Source organism: Aquila chrysaetos, chromosome 16 (genome assembly GCF_900496995.4).
Source record: "Aquila chrysaetos chrysaetos chromosome 16, bAquChr1.4, whole genome shotgun sequence".
NCBI lineage: Eukaryota > Metazoa > Chordata > Aves > Accipitriformes > Accipitridae > Aquila > Aquila chrysaetos.
Window position 1 is genome coordinate 2,419,843 of NC_044019.1, and position 25,906 is coordinate 2,445,748.

Below are 25,906 nucleotides of genomic sequence, written 5' to 3' on the forward strand. Positions count from 1 at the left end.
GCTTTTTCTGAGTTGATAGAATCTGACTTTTATCCCAGCATCTCTTGGAAATGACACTGTGTATCACAGAGACGTTGGCTGCATGAGAAATCTGTAACGAGAGAGCACCTCGGACGATTTTAGTGCCATGCAGAGTTTCTGTGCACACAGTCCAGAACGGTTATTAGTTTCCTCCTGTCAAACATATATGCCTCCAACAAGCTCATATGTTAACAGGCTGTCAGCAAACTAAGCAACAAGGCAGAGGAAGACTTCTGTCCTTGCGTTGGTGGCCTGTGCTCATTGCTTTCCTGCTGGGGTCTGAAGTTGCATTTCCCCGTGCAGAATGGCTGGCAATACTGTGGTGTGTGTGCTGGGGAGGAGTCCCAGGGCAGGGACGGGTCACCTTGCGCGTGCACAGACTGATGCTCTTGCAGAGATTGCGGCACGTTGCTGGGGGGGGGGGGGCAAGGAATTTCCTTGTCAAAGAGCTTGGATTTGTCATTTACGCCTTTCCTTGATTCATGTGATTTTCTTTTATGTCCTGTAATTTCAGAGTAAATGAGGGCCGGGCGCAATTATTGCAGGTGCTTATTTTGTCATGACAGGGCTTCGTGCACCACCATTCACTCTGATGCCTTTTTATTGCCGTGGTGCTGAGGTACTTTAGACATAAAACTCGGGCACTGACAAACCTATAATTGTATTCCCACAATATTCTCCCTCGTCTGAAAGCATAATTGGATATAGCTGGGCAGCGAGCAGCGCCGCAGCGGGAGAGCAGCGGGCTCCCTTGCTGCTTTCATTCCTTTGAAGTCTGCAAAGTTGTCGCCTTCCCGAAGGGGCCGGAGGCAAAGCGGCACGCTCGGGTCCGGGCTCCCAAACTCCTGGAAGATGGAGGGACTCCAGGCTTGGCACCACCTGCTTTATTAAGCTGTAGGACCAAATGTGAGCTTGAGAGCTGGGATAAAGCCCCACAAAAAAATGGACACAAGTTCTTCCTTCAGCCTGGAGGAGCAGGCAGGAGGAGGTTGCTCCCAGGCTTGGCTGTGGTGCTGAACTGCAGGATGCCCCCAGGAGAGGAGGGGGACTGGTGCTTCAGGGACCGACCGGCCGCAGGGACAGAGTTGTTTTCAGTCCCCTGCCAGGGATGCTGCGCGCAGCCTTGGGACGTGCTGCCTGGCGAGGCAGAGCCCTGGGGAGTGGTGGCTGGATCCTGTCGGATTGATGTAGCTGATTTTCCACGGAATAGCCTGTTCTGTCTGAGCTGATCCAGGGGCTTTGCAGCTAATCTTACTTTTATTGAGAACAGTCAGTTGAGGATGAAAGCCTTGTTTTTTTGGTTTGGGGAGGTTGGTTGTCTTTTGGGTATTTTTTAACTTTGCCATTTTGCTTTTTAGTTATATCCTGTGGAAACCCAGGAACCCCCAGCAACGCAAGGGTTATATTTAACGACGGCTTGATTTTCTCCAGTTCCATTATATACCAGTGCCGGGAAGGCTATTACTCCACAGGAGTGCTGAGTAGGCACTGCACAGTGAACGGGACGTGGACTGGGACCAGTCCGGAGTGTACAGGTGAGCACTGGGATGGGTTCCTGGAAGCTGAGATGAATGATGCTGCCAGGCTCTGGGGACAGGTTGTCAGGCTGTGTTGGACGCTCGCTGTAGATGTGCACACACACGTGCGCCGTGCCGAGAAACTCGGCTAAACTCTCTAGTGGCAGCAGCAGTCGCTCAGCCTGCAATCTCTGCCAGTGCCTAATGGAAAACTCTTGCTTTGGGTTTGTTTTTTTTTCCAGTTGGATGAAGGGAGCTCTGTAATAACTTCATGAGTAGATGTCAGCCGACCTGGAGGGGCTCTCCGGGGCTGCTTCTGAACATAAGCGTTCCTGCCTGCCGGTGTGCTGGCACCAGGACGTGCGTGGGCAGAGCCCCAGCTCTGAAGCCCTCGGTGAACGTGTCGCGTTTCGTCCTGGCTCCCACCCGCAGGCGCCTGCAGCAGGGACGTGGATGACGGCAAACGTGGCCTTACATAAGAGATAGTAACTAGGGTAAAGAGAGGAGGGGGTGCCATGGGCAAACTGTCTTCCAGCTAGCCCAGATTTGACCCAGGTTTTCTTTAATGTTTAATGTGTGTTAATACTTCTTCTTGCAAGGTCTTAATGTGCTATTAAGATCACTGCTCACTCCACTGAGTAGAAGCAAAGTTTTCTCCACGCGCTGTAGCCCAGCCTGCTCTATAGCTAGCGCCGCTGTCCAAATCCTCTGCACTACAAATGCTCCCTTCTCCACGATCAGTGGATTACATCCTGCGTTGAAAAATATTCGGGACCATGAGGTTTCTCGTTATTGCAGATCCAGAAGTGTGAGATGAGGGATGGTCAGCCAGAAATGCTTCTTCCTTTTTCTTTGGCAGTGATCAACTGTGGTGATCCCGGTGTGCCAGCCAACGGCATTAGACTGGGCAGTGATTTTACCTACAATAAAACGGTGGTGTTCCAGTGCACGCCTGGCTATATGATGGAGTCAGACAGGGCATCTTCTCTAACCTGCACAAAAGACCGAACCTGGAACGGCACCAAACCTGCCTGCAAGGGTGAGACTGGTTGCTGTAAATATTGGAGGATGCAAGTTTTACAGGCCGCAAACTTTTTGTAACTTGTGACAAGGTAATAGGCAGCAACTGCTACATAGTGCCTCGAGCCCACCTGGGTGTTTCTCAGTCCAATCATTCAATCTGTCACCTGTGTTTATGGCACTTACGCAATTTTATCAACATAGCACGAACACCTTGCTATCTTTAGGTCTATCAGCCATCACAATATGCCTGGGAGGGAGGTAATTGCTATTATCTCAGTAGCAGAGAAGGGAGAGTGAAGCACAGAGAGTTAAGTGACTTCCTTTTCACAAAAACCCGGATCAAACTCGAATGAAATACTGTGTTTTGCAAGCACACGCTTTTTGACATCATCTAGAAGTCTGAAAAATGTTCTTTTCCAACTCCTTTCATTATTTCTCAGTTCTGAGATTGCCTCTGTAGTTCAGAGATAGGAAAGGGAAATAATAGAGCAGTTGCAGGACAGACTGGATCTCTTCTGCAAGTGTTTTTACTCACCCACCAAGTGTAGATAAGGCTTGTAGCAGCACCTCTGTACTTCTTTAGCAATCTGGAAAATTCACCTGTCATGATTCTGATATAAATGCAGACCACATAGAAACTTCCAAATACACTCCAGTTCCTTCAGAGGCTGTAAAGAGCAATTCTTACACTCCTCTCTGATTCTCTCCACTGAGCTAATGTTGCAGGAATAATCCAGAATGTGGCCAGAGTCTCATTTGGAGGCCAGGTTGATTTGCATAAGCTTAGCATCTTTCCCAGTTGCTCCCCTGAGCTGAAAAGAAAAGCACTGCAAAAATGTCATATTAAAACACTCTAGAGTGGATGAAATACAGACTGGTTGTTGATTCAACTGCTAATCTGAAACTCAGCCAGGTTGTCCAAAAACGTATGAATCTTTCAGGGAATCTTAGATGAGTTTTCACACTAAGTCGGGGTGGATTCTTACCTTCAGTTGAAAATGAACACTGACTCAGAAATCTGACTTTGAGATTTGGGATTTGCTTAACTCCAAACTTCAAAGCAAAATCCTGGGGTTTACAACTGCACGCACAGCTGGAGAAGTTTGTACAGCCCCCTGCTAGGCCAGTCCCAGGAGGTGCTCTTTGAGAGCAGAATGTAACTTTGATCCTACATGAATTTGCTTGTTAATGGAAATAACTGCGCTGAGAAGTCAGCAGAACCGTGCTTTTGTTTTTCATTCAGCTATCATCTGTAAATCCCCACAAGCCATCCCCAACGGGAAAGTCGTGGGCTCGGATTTCAGCTGGGGCTCCAGCGTGAGCTATGCCTGCCTGGAGGGGTATCAGCTCTCCCTGCCCGCTGTGCTGACCTGCGAGGGGAACGGGACTTGGAGCGGGGAAATTCCTCAGTGCTTTCGTGAGTAGGCAGCATCTACGTGTTCGTGCATGACTTGGGTGGAGGGCTATGCTTAAAACTCAGTTGTTTGATGCTCTCTCTCCAGCATCTCTGGTCTCCATGTAGCTGATTTTAGTGTCAACTCTGCCTTGCCTGGCAGTATCGTAGAGGCTACGGATGGACTATTCTCAGTATGCAAGAAGTTAAATATCTGGTTACTGTGCTTCCTACCCCTAAGCCCAAGGGAAGTCTTGCATTAACTGAAGTCAGCAGGAGTTTTGCATGCCAGGAAAAAAAGCATGATGTGTGCGCCTGTAGCCAGAAGTCTGAATGCTCTCCCCACCTCCCGACAGCAGCCAAGTTGCTGGGAGTCTTGGTTTGCCATCTCTGTGACGAGGAGGTGGTAGTGGCCACGGACACGCAGTCAGTCGCTCCACCTCTTGTAACGGAGACGTGAGGTCACGTTTGCAACAAGTCTGGAGATCTTGCATGTTCCTGTCCACCCAGCGTCTTTAAAACTCTCTGTTTGTCTGTGTGTCTCCCCGGTGACTGAGTCTTCTGCAATCAGGGCTCTCAAAACTGCCAAAGGCCGCAGGGAAAAAAACCTTTGGCAAAGGGCGCTGTGTTGTCGCAGCAGAAGTCAGGACTGTTTTGTGAAGGCAGCGCTTTGGCTGGGTGGAAACCTGTGTGCTTGATACAATAGCTAATGCAAAAAAATTAGTTAAATGTCTCATAATGATGAAGGCAGATTTGAGTTTCTTTCCTTGGCTGAATGGCTGGCAGCTGCACAATAGCCATTTTCATATTAAATCGTACAAAGCCCTTACTGTGTTCTTTGCACCTTTCCCTGGATCTTGTATAATTAACGGGCTTTCTGTGTGACATGGAACCATATAGCAATATGACATCGTGCAATTAGAGATACATTTTAAAGCTAAGCATGCTGTTAGGGGAAAAAAAAAAAAAAGAAAAGATGGGGAAGAAGGTGGAAGGTAATTAAGAGCAATTGGCAAAAACAGAGAATTGCAAAGAAAGTAGCCAGCAACACCTTCTGCCACTACTAATTCCCTAGTCAATCACAGAGTTTGATGGCAGGGAGTGGTAAGGTTTGGGCTGTTAATAGACCCATCTTTAGCTTATTAACATTGCTTGTTCTTGAGAAGGTTCATCACAATCCGCTTGTCTCTCTGCGTGTTGCAGCTGTGTTCTGCGGTGATCCGGGGATACCCGCTCAAGGCAGGAGGGAGGACAGAGGCTTCACGTACCGCTCTTCCGTCTCCTTCTCCTGCTTAGCCCCGCTCGTGCTGGTGGGATCAGCCCGGAGGTTCTGCCAGTCCGATGGGACGTGGAGCGGGACCCAGCCCAGCTGCATAGGTATGGGGAGATTCCTCTATCTTGCAACTACAAGCAAAGAGCTTTGAGCGGTCGCCTTGCTTTTCCATTTGCAGCAAAGTTGGTTTTCTTTTCTGTGTTTGCAGAAATTAGTACTTTGTTCCCCGGAAAATCAGAACGTACAGGGATGATGCTTTTGGTTTGTGCGTACTAGCTGGTGGTAAACAACTCATCTCCTTCTCTTGGGGCTTGCTGCTTAGATTCAGCGCTTGTCCCCATCGTTCCTGTCCCTGATGGTGGTCGATACATAGTGCGTCTGAGGAAGACGATCTCCTCCCTGTTACTGCTCGTCAGCGCTGTGCTTGGGCTGCCGGTGGGCAGGAGAGAGAAGTTCCTTTGCAGAACTTGCAGGTTGACATTTGCAACCCGGGGCATAAGGTTTGAGGGCTGCGTGAGAGCCTGCAGAGGGTTAGCACCACGCAGAGGTCCCAAAGGCTGGTGCTGCCTGAGTTACCTCTGGGGCTGGGGACAGTGGCAATATTGCACCTGCACTTGTGCCCTGTACCATGCTGCTACACCCCCGCCAACATCAAATCTGTTGTCTTTGCACAGTGCTGGGCTCTGGTCGCCGTGCTGCTTCCAGGCTTCCTCTGGGACCTCCAACCCAGCACGCTGCTCTGTGGGGATGCACCGTATCTCTATCAGCGATGGGACTGAAAATGCAATTTGACCGCAGAGAGCCACCGTGGGCTGCTGCGGAGCATAGCTCTTCTGCTCACGGAAACTGCAGCAAAACCAAGTTCTGCCTAAAGGGTGCATGCGAGAGCTCTTAGGTTCTCTGCCGCCTTTGAATTATATCCAGAGTGGCAACTCCTAGAAGTATGAAAGTGCTATATACAGAGACTGAAATCCTACAAATGGCTTTGCCTAGCTGCAGTGTTGGGATTCAGGCTGAAATTTCCACACGTTCTTCAGGTGCCCATTTTCTGGCACTTCAGAACCCTTTGAAACCTCTGGGAGGTATATAATCACAATTAGTCACAGCATTCTTCACCTGTTCAAAACTCTGGCTACATTCTTGAACTCTAGGGCTCCTGTGGTGATAAACGGCACGGGCTGTGTGCTGTTACCTTAACTGTCTGCCTGAACACCACCATCATCACCATATGTGGGCATCTGGGGCAGAAACAGATCTCAGGTTGTTCTCCACGGTTTTCAGTCGTTCTAGCTACATCTTAAATCCATCACCAATTACAGTAATGTAAAAACACTCGTGGCCTGAACCTCCAAGTTTCCTATTGATTTCACCAGGAGCTTTCTCACGTACGGAGTTGGGAACACCTGCCTACGTTGTAAACATTGGGTTTAAATGCTTCATCACTTTCTTGCAAATCCTTGTCTGGGATCCTATCGTACGTACATGGCACCCAGCCCTCCAGAGCCGTCTATGACTGAACCCAGCAAATACAGCTCTTCATGCTACTGATGAAACGTACTTAGAATTTGTCTCCCCAAAACAAACCATGAGAAGGTAGACTTGTGTGTCTTAACCCGAAATGTCAGTTCCTGACACAAGCAGCTGAACCAAAGTGTTGTATTTATTCAGATCTCACCCATTTTTGGGATACATTAGATTGCCAGCACCACAGACCCCCCAGATGCAGCCAGGAGACCGAGGCTCTGCCCTCCACCCTCTGCCATCCATCACCTGCTACTTCATCCAGTGATGGGGCTCTTTATTTATTTATTTTAGACACTGTGATTTATCTGGGGGCTTCCATGGAAACTGCATCAGTGATAAATGACGATAGCTCAGCAGAACCAAATGACTGAAAATGAATTAGCTTGTGTGCCGCAGCCCCAAATTGGCCACATTTTGTATCCCGTGTTTAGGTACTCGCCGCAGCTCCAGGGACCTGGGGACGACACCAACAAGTGCCTAATGTTTTAGTGTGAAGAGACCGATTAGTCATATCATAAGGAATAAAAGTATAAAAATAAACCACCATGCTATTAGGCACAGAAGTTGTACTTCGTTGTCCTATAGCTGCAGGCTGTAGTGACAGGCCACTTCTGTCTCTGTGTTGGATTGTGGAGACTTTTCTTAGTTTATTTCTTGTCTTGCACAATCCTGTACGATTGGAGTATTTCAAGTAAGTGTAGAGAGGGATTTGCTGTGGAGCTTACGGTCCTTCTCGTAGCAACGTTGAGCAAGTTGAAGAAAGAAGGCTGGGAATCCAGAGCAGACTGTCATCGCATTGCACTAAGATCCTGCGATGCTCCAGCTCCCTGCTAACGTAGCTACCCTGGCCAGGTACCCGAGCATCCCTGTGGCCAGCATCACAGCTTAGCTCAAACCTGTGATCCCAAGGAGCAGGGAACCTGCTGCTGCTGAACTGCCTTTCAGACAGAAGCTTCAGTTTCCATTGCTTGGTTTGGGATGCTGATATTAATGTGATGCATCTCTGCCTTAATTCCGTTGATGCCCTGCTACTGTCGACATGCTGGGAAAAAAAAAGAAGTGATAGATGCTAGAAGAGTAGCAGCAGGTATTCCTGCTGAATTGTGTGTATTCATCTTCTGATAGATTGAGACCGAACGAGGCGTAGAGAGAGATTATGTATCTGAGATGCATTAAAATTTCCAGCCCCCATCTATCACAACAAAATAGCGAGGTTCCAAGGGGAGCATGCGAGCAGCAGCTGAGCTGAGCCCCGAAGGACGAAGGTGCTGACCCAGGGCACAGGAGAGGACAGGGTCACCGCAGCCCTCGGTGCGGGGGGTGGCCGGTGGAAGCGGAGTGCTCCGGGGCTTCGCTCGTCGTGTATAGAACAGGGGAAGGGACTGGAGTTGTCCCTGACACAAGATTTATGTTCTTGCATTTTCTCCTGGGTGATAGAGTGCCTCCGGTTAGTTTGCGTTGCAACAGTCAGGGATTTAAGAAACAGAAAGATCCGTGTATTTTTCCTTGTTGCTATGTATTCCTTCTGTAGCAAAATATTTCTGTCTTGTTGCAAAGGCGCAGCGCGATCTTTCTGTGTGGAGAGCAGGGGAAGGCAGAGCTCTGACGTGGCTTCCCCAACTGCTCCTTTAAAACACCGTTTCTGTTCTTTCCTTTTCAGACCCCAGCCTCACGACGTGCGCAGACCCCGGCGTGCCTCTCTTTGGGATGCAGAACAACTCCCAGGGCTACCAGGTACTGGCTCGGCAGCGGCTGCGCCCCGATACTTGCTGTGGTTAGTCCGCGTCTGAGTCTTGACGTGGATTAATGTGTCCTCCCGTAAGCGGGACATCCCGGCGTGCTCCATTAGAGCTCAGAGTGCATTTGTATGGGATTAACTAGCAATGCATTATTTATGATAATTAATTATAGTGCTAATTAATAGTTATTAGTGTAATTAATATTCACATTGGAGACATAATTTCCATTAATTTTCAGACCAAGTTCTGTAGGTGGTTTTCTTAATCTCAGCTCCCGTACGGGATGAAATCCATGGAAAGGAGAGAAAAAAAGCAAAGCGATTCCCCGGGGTGCTCCATCTCCAGCCTCCGCTGCCGTCCCTGCAGGTGCCCGTTCCCCGCCGTGACGGAGCCGGGCGCGGGGCTGGGATAGTTGATTCCATGGGGCTACTCCTGCCTGAGCGGAACTTTCAGTTTTGCTGCTAATAGTTATCTTAATCCTGGGTTTTAATGAATTAATTCTAGTTTTTAATTAATAAAGAGACAGAGACGCCGTAAGTCTGACTTCTGTAAGGGTTGCCAGGCTGAGAGCTGCACGCCGTAGCGGAGCCACCTCACGTGCTCATGCAGGGGACGAGGTGGTGGCTGGAGCAGAGTGTGTCACAGGGAAACGGTGCCTTTGGATGCGGTACCCAGGGGACCGCAGCAGCCAGCTGAGAGTCCAGAAGCAACTGTGCGATAAAACCCGGCTGCAGGGTCAGCGAGGAGGTGGCCTGCGTGGTACAGCCTTGCTAGGGAGGATGGGAAAGGTACTCAAAGCCCTGCTTAGCGATTTTATTCCAGCATATTCTGGTTTTAAAGCAAATCCAGTTGCAATAACGGGGCTCAGAGCCAAACGGCATCGTACTGCCAGCCTGTCTGAAGCAGGGAGTGAGCCTCATTGTACAGTAATGGTTTGGTTGAAATAATAATAATTTGGTTGAAACCAAATGTAAAAAAGTGGATAGTCTGCAAAAAGTAAGCATACCTCAAAAATGCTGAAAAGTCAATTTCCAGTTTTTGTGATCTTTTCTGCTACTCACAGTCTAAAATGGCATTTATAATTGTAGCTACAGGATGTTTGTTGATACTAGTTGTAATGAATATCCCTTTTGGCAAAAATTTCAGCCCATTCTAACAGCACCTATGTTTGATGCTGGCTTTGGGTATATTTAAAAGACAAAGCAGCCTTGCCTCTATCGCTAAAAGAAGCAACTCCCTGCACAGTTGAAGGCCGCAGCTTTCCAGGGGCTCTGGGAGCTTTCTCAACACCAGACTCTGGCATGGTGGAGAGGGCAGAAGGCAGGTGACTGCCCTCTCCAGCATATAGAATATGGAAAATCACTTACAGAAGTACTTTTGTATTACAAGCGTGGGTGAACCACATTGCACCAGAAAGTTCAGTGGTATCTGCTATTGTAACAGGTGGGAAGCATCATCTTTTTCAAGTGCCAGAAGGGATACCTGCTGCAGGGCTCCACCACCAGGACCTGCCTCCCCAACCTGACGTGGAGCGGCGTGCAGCCGGACTGCGTCCGTAAGTCTTGGGAGAGGTTTTGTCAAAGGAAACGGGTGCCTTTAACCATGCTGTTGCCTTATTTTGTTGCTGTGCTTCGCTGTGCTTCACTGTGGAAATTGCTGTCTCTGAAGAGCTGGTAATTTGGTGGGGAGCTCTGACAAAATATATTCTTGAAGAAAAGGGAGATCACACAATCACTTCTCTCCTGACATGACTACACCAGCAGCCGCTTCTGATTTCAGATGAGATTTTTTTTTGCTTGTCCCTTCCTCAGAGACTTAGTTTCAGGTGAGACTTTGTTTCGTGCTTTTGGAACAGTATTTGATGGCCGAGATGTGAGCTCACACTCCAGGGACCAAGGTTAACATTTAGCCAGAAGGGCTCTCCGCCAGAGCAGTGTTTCTCCTCATCTTTAATAACGTGTTGCTCTTTCTTTTAAGCTGTCCATCATCTTTTCCCTGCTACACCAGAAGGAGTTTAATGTAATGGATTTAAGTGGTAATATCCATCACGGCCTCTGTATCATAAGTATTAAAAAGCTTTTTCCTCTCCCTTGTGAGGTGGTTTATTGGTGAGATATTTTTCCGCTAACAAACCCTGTAGACGCTCGTTCTGCGGGCAGCCCAGCTGGGGCACCCACCTTTAAAAACCCTTACACGTAGCGTCAGGGGAGAGGGGGGCAGTTGCCCTGGGAGGAGCTGCCCTTCCCCGCTGCTTGCCGGGGTGGTGGGAGCGCGTCCCCAAATTCACTGTCTTCTCTCTGCTGAATTGGAAGACTGCAGGGATGCAGCAGCAGCTGTGGCTGTACATGGGATTTTGCTCCTGGTGCTAGGTGCATTGAAATAGAAGATGGTTTTGGCTTACCCGTGCCAGCAAGGACTACTGAGTTGTCGCCTTGAGGTTTTGTGTAAAGCCTTCTCCATCCGCAGCGCAGAGTTGGATGCGGTTACTGCTAATGAGTGCTGGGCTGCGGGCTCGCAGCCGGGGCTCTCAGACCATGCGAGTTCGGGTTAGTCTTTCAGCTTTCTGGGTTTTATATTTCATCCTCTGTAAAACGAGGATTAAGATAATACCTCATGAAGGCTGCTGAGGATTTGTTTTCATTCATGAGCAGTTTGAGAGCTACAGAAAGGGCAAATTTACAGTATGGGTGAGAGGGAGCTTCCCGGCTCTGTGATTCATTCATTTTGTGTTGTAACTTCTCAAGGAAAGTGGTGACACATTTACAGCAGGACCTGATAGAGCAGTGCGGGCACACGCTCGCTCTGGTGGCAGGGAGCTGGACAAGCTCGGTTTCGATTTCTGTGGCCAAATCCTGAAAGTTATTGAGCAATTACAGGAATTTATGACTATTGCACACTTCTGAGGACTTACTGTCTGATCCTATGGACAGGTATGTGCAAATTGTGAGTAGGACAGTGGTCCTATGAAGAGAGATGATACAAAAACAAATCTGTAATGCACTTGCTGGAATGGCTGGCTTAACTTACCGGGTCTTGATGTCCTGTAAAGGCGTTCTTCAGTCTGTAGATACACCTCAGACAAAATTCTGGGGTCAAAGGAAGGAGGAGGGTGTATTTAGCATCATTTGGTTTTGACGTTTTTTTCCCCTTAAAAGGTGGGAGGTGGCAGAGCCTGATCTTCAGTTCATGAAAGCTGGAACCAAGCAAAGGATCCCCTGAGAGCTTTAGCCAGAAAGAGCAATCTAGCCAGCGAAGCATGGGAAGCGGTCTCATTAATTCATCAGGCTGGGAAAAATCCAGGCATGGTATTGTCTCCCTCAGCGAGCAGAGAAAGCTTTTGCTGAAGAAAGCTCTTCTAAGAGATCTCTGTCCCTGCTGACGTGATGGTGTCACTCTTCTGCCTTTCCTTGTATGACTGGATGGTGTCTCATCTCCGTTTTCTTTGTGCTTTTCAGCTCACCACTGTAAGCAGCCGGAGACCCCCTCCCACGCCAACGTCGGTGCTCTGGATTTGCCATCTCTGGGCTACACCTTGATCTATTCCTGTCAGAGCGGGTACTATCTCACCGGAGGATCCGAGCATCGCACCTGCAAAGCAGATGGCAGCTGGACAGGAAAACCACCTATATGCCTCGGTAAAAGCTCTGGGCTGCATGACCCCGGTTTCGTGTTTGCCTACACCTCTGCAGAGGGGAGCGCTGCAGCCCAAGAGAAAAGGGCTCTTCTCTTAGACCTACACCAGCGCTCCAGAAGTCACGTTTGTCTGGCTGAGCTGGCTGTAGGGACCGCAGTTCTCATAGAGTCCTGCACAGCTCCCAGGGGAGAGGCAGCTAGGGGATTTTCTGCCTGGTGGTTCGGATCTAGAAGCATCTGCACAAGACAAAGATTGTTCTTTACCTCACCAACCTTTTACCTGCCTCAAAGTCCTAGATCAGGAACACATAACGGTCTAATCTTGAAATAGAGCTGCGCGGCTCTCGTGGAGCGCAGTAGCTCTCCCTGGACACTTTGGAGCAGATGGCAGGGGAGGACAGTAAATGAAGCTTTGTGCTGTTTCAAATGGGCTGGGCAGGAACCCGTCCAAAGCCATTGTACCCAGGGACGAGCAGCCGCGTTACGTGTGTGAGCAGTGCCAGCCAAAGGCTGTCCTCTGCTAGCGCCAGCGCAGTAGAAGTGTCTCAACAGCGTCAGAGGCCACAATATTCACCGGCTGTGGTCTGCTCCTCTCTTTCAGCTGATGTCCGCCCCAGCGGAAGGCCGGTTGGTACCGCACGGGACCCACCGCTCGCCAAGGTGTCAGGTACCGTAGCGGGGTTTGCTTTTCCATGGGACACATTAGTACTAGATTTGGACCTTACCAGGTCTATCCGTCCCATCTGTTCCCCAGGGCAGCCAGAAACCCGGCTGTTCCTTGCAGATCTCGAAACTGCTGGGCTGGTGAAAGCAGCCTGCGTGCCCCGTCCTGTTGATAATGGACAGGAGCCTTAAGGGAGTCAGGCACCAACATCCACTGCCCTTCCCAGGGCACTCCGGAGATTCGAGCTCTCTAGGATGTTTTACAGTAGACCTTTTTTTAAAGAAATGGGTTTTGTTAGCTTTTCCCAAGAAATTATTTTGGGGGTTGGTTTGTTTTTAAAACTTCAGTGGCATTTTTTGTCAAAACAACAAAATTAAAGTCATCAGCTTGTTTGTTCTCCTCTCTTTGGCTTTGTACTCAGTGATGATAACACAGAGTGGGTGGGATTTGAGATATTTAAATACATATTTGTGAGCTCAAAGAAATTTGCTCTATTTTGATTTCTGAAAAATGGAAATAGATGCCAATGCTCTTGTTTTTCTGCATCCCCAATTGTTGCGGTTTTTAGTGCCTGCTGATGTGTTTGCGAGGAATTCCCTTTGGAAAGGCTCCTACGAATACATGGGGAAAAAGCAGCCTGCGATGCTGTCTGTCACTAGCTTCGACCCTGCCACCAGTAAAGTCAATGCCACTTTGATAGACCACAGTGGCGTGGAGCTCCAGGTGTCTGGTAAGGGAGCCGACGTGGCCATGTGTAGGGATTTACACTTGTCATAAGTGGTATCACAGGGCGAGGGGCAGCATGCTCTGCTATATGAGTGATGTTGATGCTCTGATAGAGCTTTACAGAACCACCCAGGTTTGAAGTCTCCAATCTTTGATTGGACCAAACCAAACAAAATCAGGTACCTGAGTTTGCTTTGCCTCTACCCGAAAGGCAGCTGAGCCCAGTCCATTGTCCATTCCCTGTGTGCTGGAGTGGCGGACTTGTTGTTTAAGATAAACAAGATTAAATTATGTGAGTGCTCCTTGTCCCTGCCCTTCACAGAGCACCAGGTTGTTACTGATCCAGCAACATAACCTGAACGTTAACGGTTGAGTCTCTTCCCATGTGCAAAACATCTTTAATATCCTGGGGGGTGGACGTGGGATTGTGTGTTTGTGGTGTGTTTCCCAGTGCATCCTGCTGATAGGGTTGGTAGGAGGAGTTATTGTCCACTCTAAGATGATGAGGCGATTTCTCTACTCTCTCAGGTAGAAAGTTAATTACTTCAAACTCCACAGAGTCATTGTGATCTAGAGATTAAAAGTCACTTATTTTTCAGGCATTTACAAGAAAGAAGATGTGCACCTGCTTCTCCAGGTTTATCAAATAACAGGGCCAGTGGAGATCTTTGTCAACAAGTTCAAAAACGATAAATGGGCTCTAGATGGACATGTAAGTGCACGGGCACCTCATACACAAAGTCCACCCACACAACTCCTCCCATTGCTATCACAATCCCGGCTTTTCTCTCGCTGAAGCTGAGGGATTAATTCTCTTAGCTGGTGGCCAGATGAGGCTGCTATCCTCCAGTGACCTGCTTGCTTGAAGGGGACTTAGGGCATTCTTCCAGCATGCAAGATAATGCTACATGACAGTCGCCTCTTCCATGCTCCCTTGCAGCTGTATGTTTTTGTACTGCCCTGTGGTTTTAAATCTGTAAGTCTTCCAGATAACGCTAAAGGAGAAACCAACATGATTAATTCCATTTTAACTTTTTATATCGGTTAAACATCAAGTTAGAAGAGCTAATCTTCCCTTACGGAGTCAACTTCTCACCCGCATTTCTGTGTCTGGTAACTTCCCATGCCCTTAAGAGATCCACTGGAGCTTAGAAGAAATGTGCATCTGATTGACCCGTGGCCAGTTGTAGCCCAGAGCCTTCACTATCCCTGTTGAATCAGCAATGTATTCTGTAGTTTATTGCAAATGAGATTTTTTCTTTTTTTTCCTTCCTTTGAGATGTGAGAGTCTTAACAAGTTGTTGGGCAGTCAGACTTCTTAAAAAATGCCACGATTTTCTGGGGAATTGAATCAAATTAATGCTGTGCATGAACTTGAAAGAGGCTGTGGTGAGATGGTTGCTGAAATCCCAGGGAAGTGTTGAACAAATCTGTTGATCTCTGCTCTCCTGTCACTGCAGGTCTCATCAGAGTCTTCAAGCGGCACGTTTGTGTACCAGGGCTTTGTGCGTGGCAAAGGCTTTGGGCAGTTTGGCCTTCAGAGACTTGGTAAACTTCCTCTGATTACTACTTTTTCCCTTGATTGCTGAAAGCTAGATTTCGGTGGTAGTGGAGGTTTTCCAACAGGGAACATTTCTCCTGGCCCTGGCTTTAATTTTCAACCATGCTGAGCCAGATCATATAGCTGGTTTTGAACCGTCAGGTTTAACCTAACCCTTTCCAGCTCCCCTCCACACGTCATTTATAAGAGAGCTGGCAAAACTCAAACCAGCCACTGGGGTAGAGAAGTCGAGTGCCCTCAAACCTCTGTACCCCAGGGGGTGGGAGATGGTGGCGTCTGAAACAGCACGTTCTGTTTCTTCACGTTTGAGGCAGAGCGGTGCCGTGCTGCGTGGGGAGGAGGAGTTCTCCGTTGTCTGGCAGCACGTGCACCCTGCACCTTGTTTCTTTCTCACCTCCAATTCCTCCCCGTATGATGGATGCAGTAGCTCTGCCCTGGCTTGTGTTTAAATATTAAATACATTGAACACTGGATATTCTGGCAAGGGAGGGTAAACCCATCCTCAACGTAAGATTTGCGGGAGACAAAGAACATGACAATAAAATTTTTAATTTGGGAACCAAGTGAGGCATTTAAATAAACAGGTTTCTCTTCAAAGACAGAAAGAGTTTGGAGCTACAAATAGTACCTGGACTTTTTTTTTTTTCTTTTTTTCCATGTTGCTAGATATCTGACCTAAAAGCCCCAGTCCCATTGCTACCATAAAAAGTGTCTCTATCTCACTTTCAGAAATCAGAGGCACTTGAGAGCTTAGACAAGCCAAGGTCTAAGCTCCTAAATATCTCTTAAGATGTGGCTTGAGCTCCTCCATCTCTTAGGATTTTTGGAATCTGACCCTGGAGTCTTGTCACCTTTATGGAGAATTAGATGTTCATTATTGCAGCCTTTGAAAGTCTCCCTTAAAGCCTAACTTTAAGCATCAAAGTTTGAGTATTTTGGTAAGATAAATCTATTTACATCTCTCCTTAATTGCTGTTCTGAATAAATGATAATGTTAGAGCTAGGCTAGATCTCCAAACCATTCTTCATGCACCTCAGAAGCTTTCGATTACCTTTTACAGCAGCACTTCTAAACATCTTACTCTGTTGTTGAAGATGTAACCTGTAACTCAAGCAAACCCCATTTCCCGCAGCGGTGTTTTGAAATGTGTTTACTTCTGCTGTGTTTCAGACATCAGCATGATGGAAAATGATCCAGAATCAATAGGACACCATTTTGCATCAAACAGCAGTTCTGTGGCAGCTGCCATTCTTGTGCCTTTCATAGCCCTGATTATTGCAGGGTTTGTGCTTTATCTCTACAAACACAGGTAGGTTTCAGGAATGATGCTAGTAGGTGAAACAAAATTGGGGGCTGACAGAAATATTTGTGAGCTTGACTTAAAAGCACTCCCCCTAGATCTGGTTTCTCATTTAATTCAGAAGGTGAAAAAATAACAGAGCAAGCATGCGTGGAGGGGCGAGGGTGTTAGGAGAAGAGAGCGTTGAGGGTTTTTATGACCATTAATAAGATTTGTGGCAACATTAAGTAGGATAAGGCAAAGTAAATTTCATACTTCAGCGTTCAAGCTGGCTTTGCATATGTTGTAAATTAGTTATTTCTCCTGATCAATGCATTGCTGTGGAAATGTTGCTGCACTGCAAAGCATTGTGCAGACTGGCCGCTCTGCGGAGGGAGCACACTTAGCAAAGCCCAGGGAGCTGCCTGTGCTACAAATCTATAGTAAGATTTTTCTATAGATCCCTTCTGCCTTATCCCCAGGTGTTTACCCTCTTCAAAAGCAGCTTTTTCCTTTCCACTGACTTCTTGTCAGGGCTGTTCAGCTGGCTACAGCAGCAGTAGCCGTGACCTCTCTGGATTTTCTCTCTGACATCCCGCAGGAGAAGACCAAAAGTCCCATTCAATGGCTACGCAGGCCATGAAAACACCAACGTCCGAGCAACGTTTGAAAATCCAATGTATGACCGAAACCTGCAGCCCACAGACATCATGGCCAACGAGACGGAGTTCACAGTCAGCACTGTGTGCACAGCCGTATAGCACCCGTCCCCTCTGCGGTGAGTGGGCAGAAAGGGAGCGTGAGAGTGGGACAGTGCCACCACTCGCCTCGCGTTTGTCACTTTTTAAATGCTGTATCGAAGCAGCGGTTCGAAGGAGCACCCAGAGTGGTTCAGATTGCCCGGGAGATCATCTCTGCCCAGGGCAAGAACCAAACCAGCATCCCCATCTCTGGGTCTCAGGTGCTCACTGCCGGCTGGGGCACGACGTCTTGGGGAGCAGTGGCAAAGCAAATCCAAATAGCCCTGTGGTGAGAACAGTCACTGGGTGAAGGAAAAAATGAGTCTCCGAGAGAGATCGTTCACTGTGTGACTCCAGACAGGGTGTGTTGCACAGTGATCGGAGGAGGGTAAAGCAAGGGGTTTAAAAGTTCTACTGCACAGGCACAGAGAAATAACTTAATGTCATAAATAAAAGTACCCTGTGGACTGTAAGAGCACTTCTAGACTGGAACGTTCTTAGTTTGAGATAACAAAGCCGTTGCAGGCTTTCCCAGCATTTCTGTGTGTAATAACAAGCTGTTTGCTTCTCTCTTGCCCTTCTTTTCCCATTGTCCCAGATTCCTCCGGGGTCGGTGTCTAGTGGATGATTGTGTTTCACCTCACTAGTCTCCATCCATTCCCTCCCCATCTCCCTCCTCCCGACCTTGTTGAGGCTGTGGAGAAGCTGCTACACCTTGTTGGACTTTGCGTTAACTCCTGAGAGACTGCTGAGTTGTCCTCTGTCATCCTCACCCACTCTCTCCATCCCGCCGTGGATAACGAAGCCAACCAAAGGTCTGCTCCGGCGCAGCTCCTCTTTCCCACCCTGCCAGTGGGTCTCAGCCCAGCGTCAAGACCTGGGGAAGTGAAGGACCTAGGAGGCGAGGTGACGGGAAGGCTTTTACAGCCTGCTGCTGGCGATACGTTCCTGGAGGGAGCAGTGGGGTGTTTGGGGTCCCACCAACTGCCCCCGCTTCGGGAAGAGCTTGGACAACAAAGAGGCAAAAGCAGGTTGCACTGCACAAGGTGCTGATTGAGGTTTATGGAAAATACCAGTACGGGACAGGATGAGTACTTGCTTTGTCTTTATTTGGTTTTGTGGGTTATTTCTTTGTTGTTTTTTCTAACCCAGGGCTTTCGCAGAGGAAGAGTTTTCAAATGGGAACTTTTCAATGAGAGAAGCAAAACTTTGCAAGCTTTTCTCCCCTTCCCCGTATTTAATTTTCCTTTGGGCATCCTTGCTGCGTTTCTTCTGCCCCGTGTTCGTTTCAGGCAGCTCTCAAGGCTGATAAGAAAACGTCCCCCATCTCTGGCCCTCTCCCAGCAGCTGCTGATTTTAGCTGTGTCCAAACACCCTAATTGGGAAATTGCTGACAGACACGAAGGGACAAAAACCTCTTCAAAAAAACCTCTAACAAATACCGATTCCCCCCCAATAGCATTCAAAAGCCTTTGCCCTTTCCATATTGATCCTCCAAATGGCAATGCAATAAGAGTTTTAATTTCTATCCAAAGCTGTTCCCTTTATTTCCCAGGGGCAGAAAGGTTGCCTTGGCTTTCATGAGAGCAGATAAGGCAGCTTGACATTTTTCCTCCCTTATAAGAGAATGATGCTTTTGTGATGACACTGTCCTCCTCTAATAAAGAGGAGAGCTGCTCTTGTTGATTCGGGGTTTTAGTCTGTTTGGTTTGAGTCGCTGTTTCTTAGGCCAGGCTGGAGTCAAGGATCGCAACAGTGCCATTTTACCAACTGTAAGTCAAGTGAAATACAGCTGATGTAGAGCAGTATGTGTCAATGAAGTAGCTGCTTCTTACAGAAGACTTGAAGGGAAGACAGAATTAAAACAAATGGGATGGTGTTTACATCTATGCTTGCATTTAAATGCTGGCTTTCCCCTACCTAATGTCAGCTGAGGTTTTGTCTAATGAAAACCACAGGGTAGTTTTCTTCTGTTTTGTTTGTTCTTTTACTCTCTGTGTGTGTGTGTGTGTGTATATATAAATTTTTTTTATTTTTTTTACTTCTGTCTGTTATTCAGCGCTCTTAGAGTAAGCAGCATTCTGCAGCCTAATTGCTGAACAGCCAGCCTGCCAAAAAATGCCATCTCTGCTCCCCAAAGCATGCAAAGGTGCTCTGATTTATTCCCAAGAGGTGGGTGCAAGTGCATGCGTGAGGCAGAGCCCTGATCCAACGCGGACAGAAGTCACCGAGACGCTGCCCACGTGCAGGTGGGCACACAGGTAGCTCAGGGCCAGTGCTGGACCGTGTCCTGCGGCAAGGCACGCTCCCAGCTCATGCCAAACGCGCAGACAGGCGGAGATGGCTTCACCTTCCAGCTGGTTGTGGGACTAAATTCCTTCGGGGTAGCCAGGCTGGGCTGGCAGCGGTGCCTGCCGCTCTCTGGGCACCTCCAGCTTGCAGGACATGGAGCCCGGAGCAAGCTGAAGGGTAAGTGAGAAAAAGGGGAGCCCGACGGGGCTGCGGTGGCACTCGGGTCTGGGGCCGAGGCACGTCTCCCCTCCAACCCATCCGCTGAGCGGCTGCGGTGAAGGCAGGGAGCTGCCTCCCCTTTACGCTGGTGTAACGAGACCAGGCTATTCCCCCGGCTCCTTTGCTTGTGTCTGCAAGTAGACAGCCGGTCCGCACCTTCAGGTCCGCTCTCCTTGGCCCCTATTTGGTCCCAGGGTCCCTTCCAACCTAAATTATTCTGTCATTCGTGCCCTTGGCCAAACCCACAGCCCATTCTCCTGGTCTTTGTCCAGCCCTGGTAACATAGCCAAGGGACCGGGCTCCCGTGCGTAGCAGATCCCGAAGGCAGCGCCGTTTTGCTCGACCTGGTGCTCCGATGCCAATGATTGCAACGTCCTGGCTCCTCTTTCAGTACCCAAAACTCGAACACCTCACAGGCTCCCACCACAGCAGAGCTTGAATCTTTCCAGGCTCCTGTCACTGAGCTCGAGGAAGAACCTTTCCCAGCTGCAAAGGGTGCTGAGCCCCAGGCACGCACCGAGCAGGCTGCTCTGAGCGCAGGGCAGGGATGTACACACGCGCACACAGCAACAGCAGAGCCCACATTTGCTTTTCGGACTTTTCTTAATCCCACTCGTTCAGTGGAATAGCCAAGAGAAGCTTGCGTCAAGGTGTGTAGAATGAACCCGAGATATTTTAACACCAAGGCAGGGAGAAGGGAGGCTCTACTTAAACAGGACTTGCTGCTTTCCGCCCATTAAGTACCATTTTCTGCTGTTGCCCAAACAACAAAGGAAGTGGAGGGGGTGTTATCCCATTTTTTTGCAAGCTGGCTGGGACCCCGATATGTGACATTCTCCATTCTTGTGCCCAGAGGACTTGCATTATGTTTGAAAAAAAGGAAAAAAGTTAAAAAAAAAAAAAAAAAAGAAAAAAAGAAAAAAGGAAAATAAAAAAAAGAAAAAAAATGAAAAAATGAAAAAAATCCCTCTTTTGTACAGAGATATATTTTTATGAATCAAAAGTTTGTACAGTTAAAAAACACAATGTAAATGTTTTTTCATTATTGTAGTAAACAGTAGTGGAAGATCAGCTTTTTTTTGTAAATGTAATAAAATGTATAAATATGGTTTACATAAAAGTGTAAATATGTAATCTATACATACACTTGGCTTGTCTGCAGTATATACAATTTAATTTATCTGTCTCTGTATATGAGGCTTTTCATCGTGTCCAGGCATACTTTACTGAATTTGAAAGCTATTTTAAATTTTTGAATTAAAATAAAATATAAATTTTTGCATTGCTTTTCTTACATTCTTCTGGTGCCTTTTTCATGAGCTGCCAAAGGTTTCTTCGAGGATCCTCGGGATGCCGACCTGCACGCACACACACACGTGCACGAGGACGGCCGGGACAAGCCTGAGCCCCTGGGGCTGGAAGCCCCTGACCCTCACGGTTGGCGTCGTGCCCCGGCTGCTCGGAAGCGCGTCCCGGCTCTCAGGAAGGCGCAGCAGCAGTAAATGGCGGAGAACTCAGGCAAGACCGAACCCTTTTCCCCATCGCCAGGCTTTTCCCTCCGGCCCCAGGGAGCCCACGCCGCGCGGTGCCCTGGGAGGACGGCCCCGGTGTGGATGCGGTCTGTGCTGCGTGGCCGGCAGCAGGCTCATCCGTAGGGAGCTAAACTAAGCTAACATCTGTCTGCCGTCCCTTTCGGTGCCCTCCTCTCTTCTCACTTGCTCTGCGCTAATGGGATGTGATGTTATTCCAGCTGTAGTCCCACCCCTCCAGCAAGGAATCGATGCTTGGTCTGCCGGGGAGCTCACGGATCCTCTGTCACGGCAGATCAGCCCCTTTGAAAGCAGGTACTTGAACAAGATCCTCAAAGAAACAAACAAAATCCTTAAAATTGTGATTTATTTCTTAATGTTGCTATTAAAAAAAAAAAAAAAAAAAAGAGCACAACTGCCCAAAGTGAGAGCAACTGCTGGTAATGTCTCTCTTGATCCAGGTCTGAGGCTGAACTCACGTTGCTTTTTAAGTTGGAAATTAATTTGGCAGAGAATTCTTTAGTTGGAAAGGGACATTGAATATGTTGTTACCTGTCTCCTGTCGTGCTTTTTGAGAGTGTCTGAGATTTGCTGAATTTTTCAGTGATAAATAGGTGCATTTTCATTTCTGGTTTCCTCAGTGGGCTTTGTTGACATGTCTTTGCTCTGACCTGTATTAAGCCTTATCGTAGGGGTTCCTGCACCAGCTGTTTTCCTACTGCAACGTTGGCTCAAGTATAACACCTTCTTCTACAGTGTGGGTAGGAGTCACCTCGCTGCAGCCTGTATAAGAAGCATCGGTTTCTGAGGATAGTCAGAAGGGAGCCTAAAGCATCCCGCGGACATCCCCCACGCAGCTCAACGCCCGACGTGCCGGGAAGGGCTGTGGGAGCTCTCGGTGGCTCGGTGCTCCCTCCGTGCCCGAGGTCAGGGAAGTGGAACGATGCTGCTTAGAGTGACACTGGGGGGTGACAACCCTGTGCCCCCGTCCCCCTCCAGTTCCTTCTCCCCTCCTCTGGCTGGGACTCCAAATGAGATGTTTTGGAGCTTAAAAGCTAAGGCTGTAAAATGAGACATCTGCAACAGGGCAAAACTTTAATCTCTTTAAGCCCTAGAGAAAGGCACAGCCAGACAACAAATTAGCTGTTTAATTGCTGCAGCAATCAGCCTGGAAGAGTGAGGTCTGTGCCCCTGCCAAAATGGTGCAGCCCATCAGTCCTTGGGACCACGTTAAAAAGCTGCTGGTTGAGTTATTGCAGTTCCCATGTGAGACGTTCCCACTTCTTTGCTTCGTCCGCGCAGGCAGTGGTTCCTCCCCAGCCACCAGTGCGGGGCCAGTAGCAGCTTCCTTGCTCAAGCCCAAGTCCACATGGTCCAGAAAATAATTACTTGTCGCTGCCCCCTCCCAGAGTGCTAAGCTAATTCCCTTCTATATGCAGAATTGATTATTTTGCTTTTCCAGCAGGTTTTATCAGGTCTAGTCAGCTCTGTCAAGGGAGGCAGAAAAACCATGCCCAGCACGGAGCGAGGCTGCGAGCGGAGCTCTGTGCGGTGGGAGGTGGGATAACGGGGTCCGCAGAACCCCCGCACCCCCATCTTCTCATGCTCCCTCCAAGCCCTGTGCTCCAGCATTTCTGCTCCAGCATGCCCCAATTTCCTTTAATTAGGTTGCTTTCTCTGCTGAATGCCTCCTCTCTCCCCTGTTGCTGATGACTGACTGCAATTAACTTGCATCTTGGCAGTGATTGACAAAATTTGTTTTAAAAAAAGGGCGTTACATGGTCTTTGATGTCCTGCTTCTGCTTTACTCATGCCGGCTTCACTGATGCGAGTTTGATGCTCTCTCTGTGGCTTTCACGTTGCCTTTTATTTGTCTCTTCCAGATCTCAGGCACTTTATCTTTCTGGTTTTGTTCCTTTCTGGTCTGGCCTCAGCTGGTTTACTTGAAATAAGGTTGGCAGGGAAGGCGGTAGGACAGAGCTGAGTTTTTTCAGGAGGTTTCAGCAGACTGTGCCACGTGTCGGGCTGTGCTGGAGTTTGGTACAACCAATTCATGGCGTGATGAGCCTGAGACGTGTCTTGCTTTGAATTTTGGGGCAGCGGTAGTCTGTTCCTGTTGGATTTAAGAGGATGCTGATGGAGGAAAGATGGTCACAATCTCTTGGAGCTCTATAGGGCTTTGCCAGTAGGTTATTGTTGGTCCTTTCTAGTTCACAAGGGTGTCCTCCTTATTCGGGTCCTTTGGGGACAGGCCACCTGCCCCTGGCTGCAGGCTTAGCTCGTGGCTTTTGGGTGTTCAGGGCTGCTGTTAGAGGTGATAATTCTTCAGTTTCCAAGTATTGTGTTGCTACTGGCTTTTGGCACTGGAGTTTTCGGCAAAGGGATTTAGTGTCCGTCTTAAGGTACGCCCGCTCGGGTTCTTGCTGATATCCTCAGCATGCAAACAAGGTCCGTGGGGCTGCTCAGCGCTGGTCCCGTAGCACTAGGCATGGTATGAATGGCAGGTCGCTGGTCGCTGCCTGGATGCCCAGCAGTGTCATATGTAGCCCCGTGGCCCTCTCCAGCCACTCACCCTAAATCAGCCCATCATGAAGGAAACAACAGAAAATGAAGGTGCATGGAAAAGCAAATGTCCTAGTAGGAGAGGGCTGTGAAGCCCTCCCATCCCTCAGGGCTCCCAAACCCTCTGCAGACAGCCCCCTGAGAAATAAGTATCATTTAAACCACATTGGCACCATCTAACCCCTTCCAGCAGGTACTAATTTAGCCAGCACAATAAGCATTTACAGAGCTAATTAACAGCAATTTATATCAATGTTTTGTAAATGAGCAATTAACTCTTTGGGGTGTCCCATACGTACAATCCACCCGTGGCTCTGGCTCCCTTTGCTTTTTGGCAGAACTTAGCCTGAAGAAAGAAAATATTATACTAATTGTTTCAATTAGATAAAGCAGCCACCCTGCCCCCTGTCTGGTTCTGCCTCCAGCCTTGCTTTGCGCGAGGAGGTTGTGGTGGTACTTATTTTATCGATAGATACTGCTGGCTCGGGGGTCCGTAGATGTGCCGTTGCGTGCCTGCATCCCCGCCAGCATCCTGCTGCGTGAGCACCAGGACGAGTACCCGGGCAGGGCAGGCTCTTCTTCCTCGCCCGACATGCCGGGAGGAAGGAGGGAGCCTCTCCGGCGATGCCGCTGTCCGAGTGAATTACGGCGACGCGGCGGCTGCACTGATTTCACTCCACGGCACTCGACAGAGCACCTGGAAATGCATTTGTGACTGGAGAAAGGAAGATACCAAGTGAGGTGAGTAATGAAATGCTGGAATAATTAACGGCAGAGGTAAATCAGCCGGCAATGAGGAGCGAGCGCCGGAGGCTTGGAGGAGGGCTGAGGACGGGCTCCGTGTGCCAGATGTCAGGGCTGAGGCTGGCCGGGAAATCGGTTTTTTGGTGGGGCCGAGGCCACACATGGCCATCCCGTGCAGGGGCGGCCGGAGCAGGGGCTCTCGCTGGCCGAGGCTGTGGCTCTGCCTCTTGCTCCGTGTGCTTTTTCCTCGCCTCTGCCTCCATCCTGGTTATCGTACACAAGACTAGACTGTCATAGTCCGGACCAGCGTGTCCCATCTCTGCTGACTTGTGGTTTCACAACACTTGCAGGTTTGGGGCCAAGCAATTTGGTGCTAAAGCTCTTGATGGATTTACTCCAAGCCCGCTTATCTAGGGAGACCTGCAGCTTCTTGGACAGAGGGGGAAAAAACGTTGTGTCCATCCACTTGAGAGAGAAAGGAAAACCCCTGAGCTTACCTTAATAAGCCAGGCAGTTCAGGGATCCAAAAGGTGGAGACTCCGGTGGGATTTCCCAACACTAGCGCAGGCTGGCAACAAGTAGCCCAGGAGCATCGCTGTGCCCCCCATCCGCCCTTCTCTGCCCCACGGGGCAGTTGGCTTCCTCCCACGGTGATCCGAGAGAAATTCGTTCACACTGCTAGGGAGTTCCTAACAGAATTTAAAGTCCAGGGAAAGCTTTCCGTTGATTTTAATGGGATTTCAATTGGACCCTGGAGCTGAAATCTATCCCTGTGCAGAGCCCTTGCCCTGAGCCCATAGGCCACTCCGGCTCTGGGCTCAATCAGTCCGTGTAAGACACAAAGAGATGAAAAAGGTTTTGTGGGTCGTATCTGTCTAATGACCACTTACATGTGAGATAAACTGCAGCCCTGATGTTGCCTAATTACTCAGGTAACATTAACTGCAGATTGTTCTAGTTTTCCTCATCAATTTTTAAATTCCATTACAAGGATCCCACTTCGTACATCGCTCTCTCCAGGCTTGCTCATGCTCTTTGTCTCCCGCAAATGAGAAATTTAAACCTATTCCTGAAAACAAATCACAGCAGAAATCCTTGCACAGAGTTAATGCATTGTTTGGGTGTTTGCTGCCGGGAAGTGCTGGAGTATGTGAGAACTGGATGAAAGGCGCAGGCACGGCAGGGTGGGTACCTGCAGGCAGGGATGCGGGAGAGGACACTGCTGGCAGTCGGGCTCTGACCACGCGTGCAACCGAGCCAGGCAGAAGGAGCGATGCCTTTCACAGCTCCATTGACACCCCTGCACGACTCTGCGGGGGCTTTGCTGGAATCGGAGTCAAAGCTGGTCTTCCCTGGGGCTCCTCTGCTGATGCTTCTCCTCAAGCAGATGCAGCAGCATCTCTGCAGAACCAGCTTTCAGCCCTGCCTTCCCCGGGCAGCCGCAGCCCCCACGGGCGAGTCACTTT

At 48.9% G+C, this 25,906-nt stretch overlaps 1 protein-coding gene across 4 annotated transcripts in view; it reads left to right on the forward strand.

The window, feature by feature from the left end:
• CSMD2 (CUB and Sushi multiple domains 2) overlaps window positions 1-20,884 on the forward strand; it is a 312,235-nt gene extending 291,351 nt beyond the window's left edge. For all 4 annotated transcript variants that reach the window (XM_030039537.2, XM_030039535.2, XM_030039538.2 and 1 more), the window contains 14 exons: window positions 1,380-1,556; window positions 2,398-2,577; window positions 3,805-3,978; window positions 5,158-5,331; window positions 8,412-8,485; window positions 9,934-10,045; window positions 11,946-12,125; window positions 12,725-12,790; window positions 13,356-13,517; window positions 14,113-14,225; window positions 14,974-15,061; window positions 16,246-16,384; window positions 16,956-17,132; window positions 17,693-20,884. In XM_030039537.2, the coding sequence (XP_029895397.1) occupies window positions 1,380-1,556; window positions 2,398-2,577; window positions 3,805-3,978; window positions 5,158-5,331; window positions 8,412-8,485; window positions 9,934-10,045; window positions 11,946-12,125; window positions 12,725-12,790; window positions 13,356-13,517; window positions 14,113-14,225; window positions 14,974-15,061; window positions 16,246-16,384; window positions 16,956-17,115 (1,799 nt within the window). In that variant the 3' untranslated portion in view covers window positions 17,116-17,132; window positions 17,693-20,884. The remainder of the gene's footprint in view (window positions 1-1,379; window positions 1,557-2,397; window positions 2,578-3,804; window positions 3,979-5,157; window positions 5,332-8,411; window positions 8,486-9,933; window positions 10,046-11,945; window positions 12,126-12,724; window positions 12,791-13,355; window positions 13,518-14,112; window positions 14,226-14,973; window positions 15,062-16,245; window positions 16,385-16,955; window positions 17,133-17,692) is intronic.
• Window positions 20,885-25,906: the final 5,022 nt, after the last annotated feature.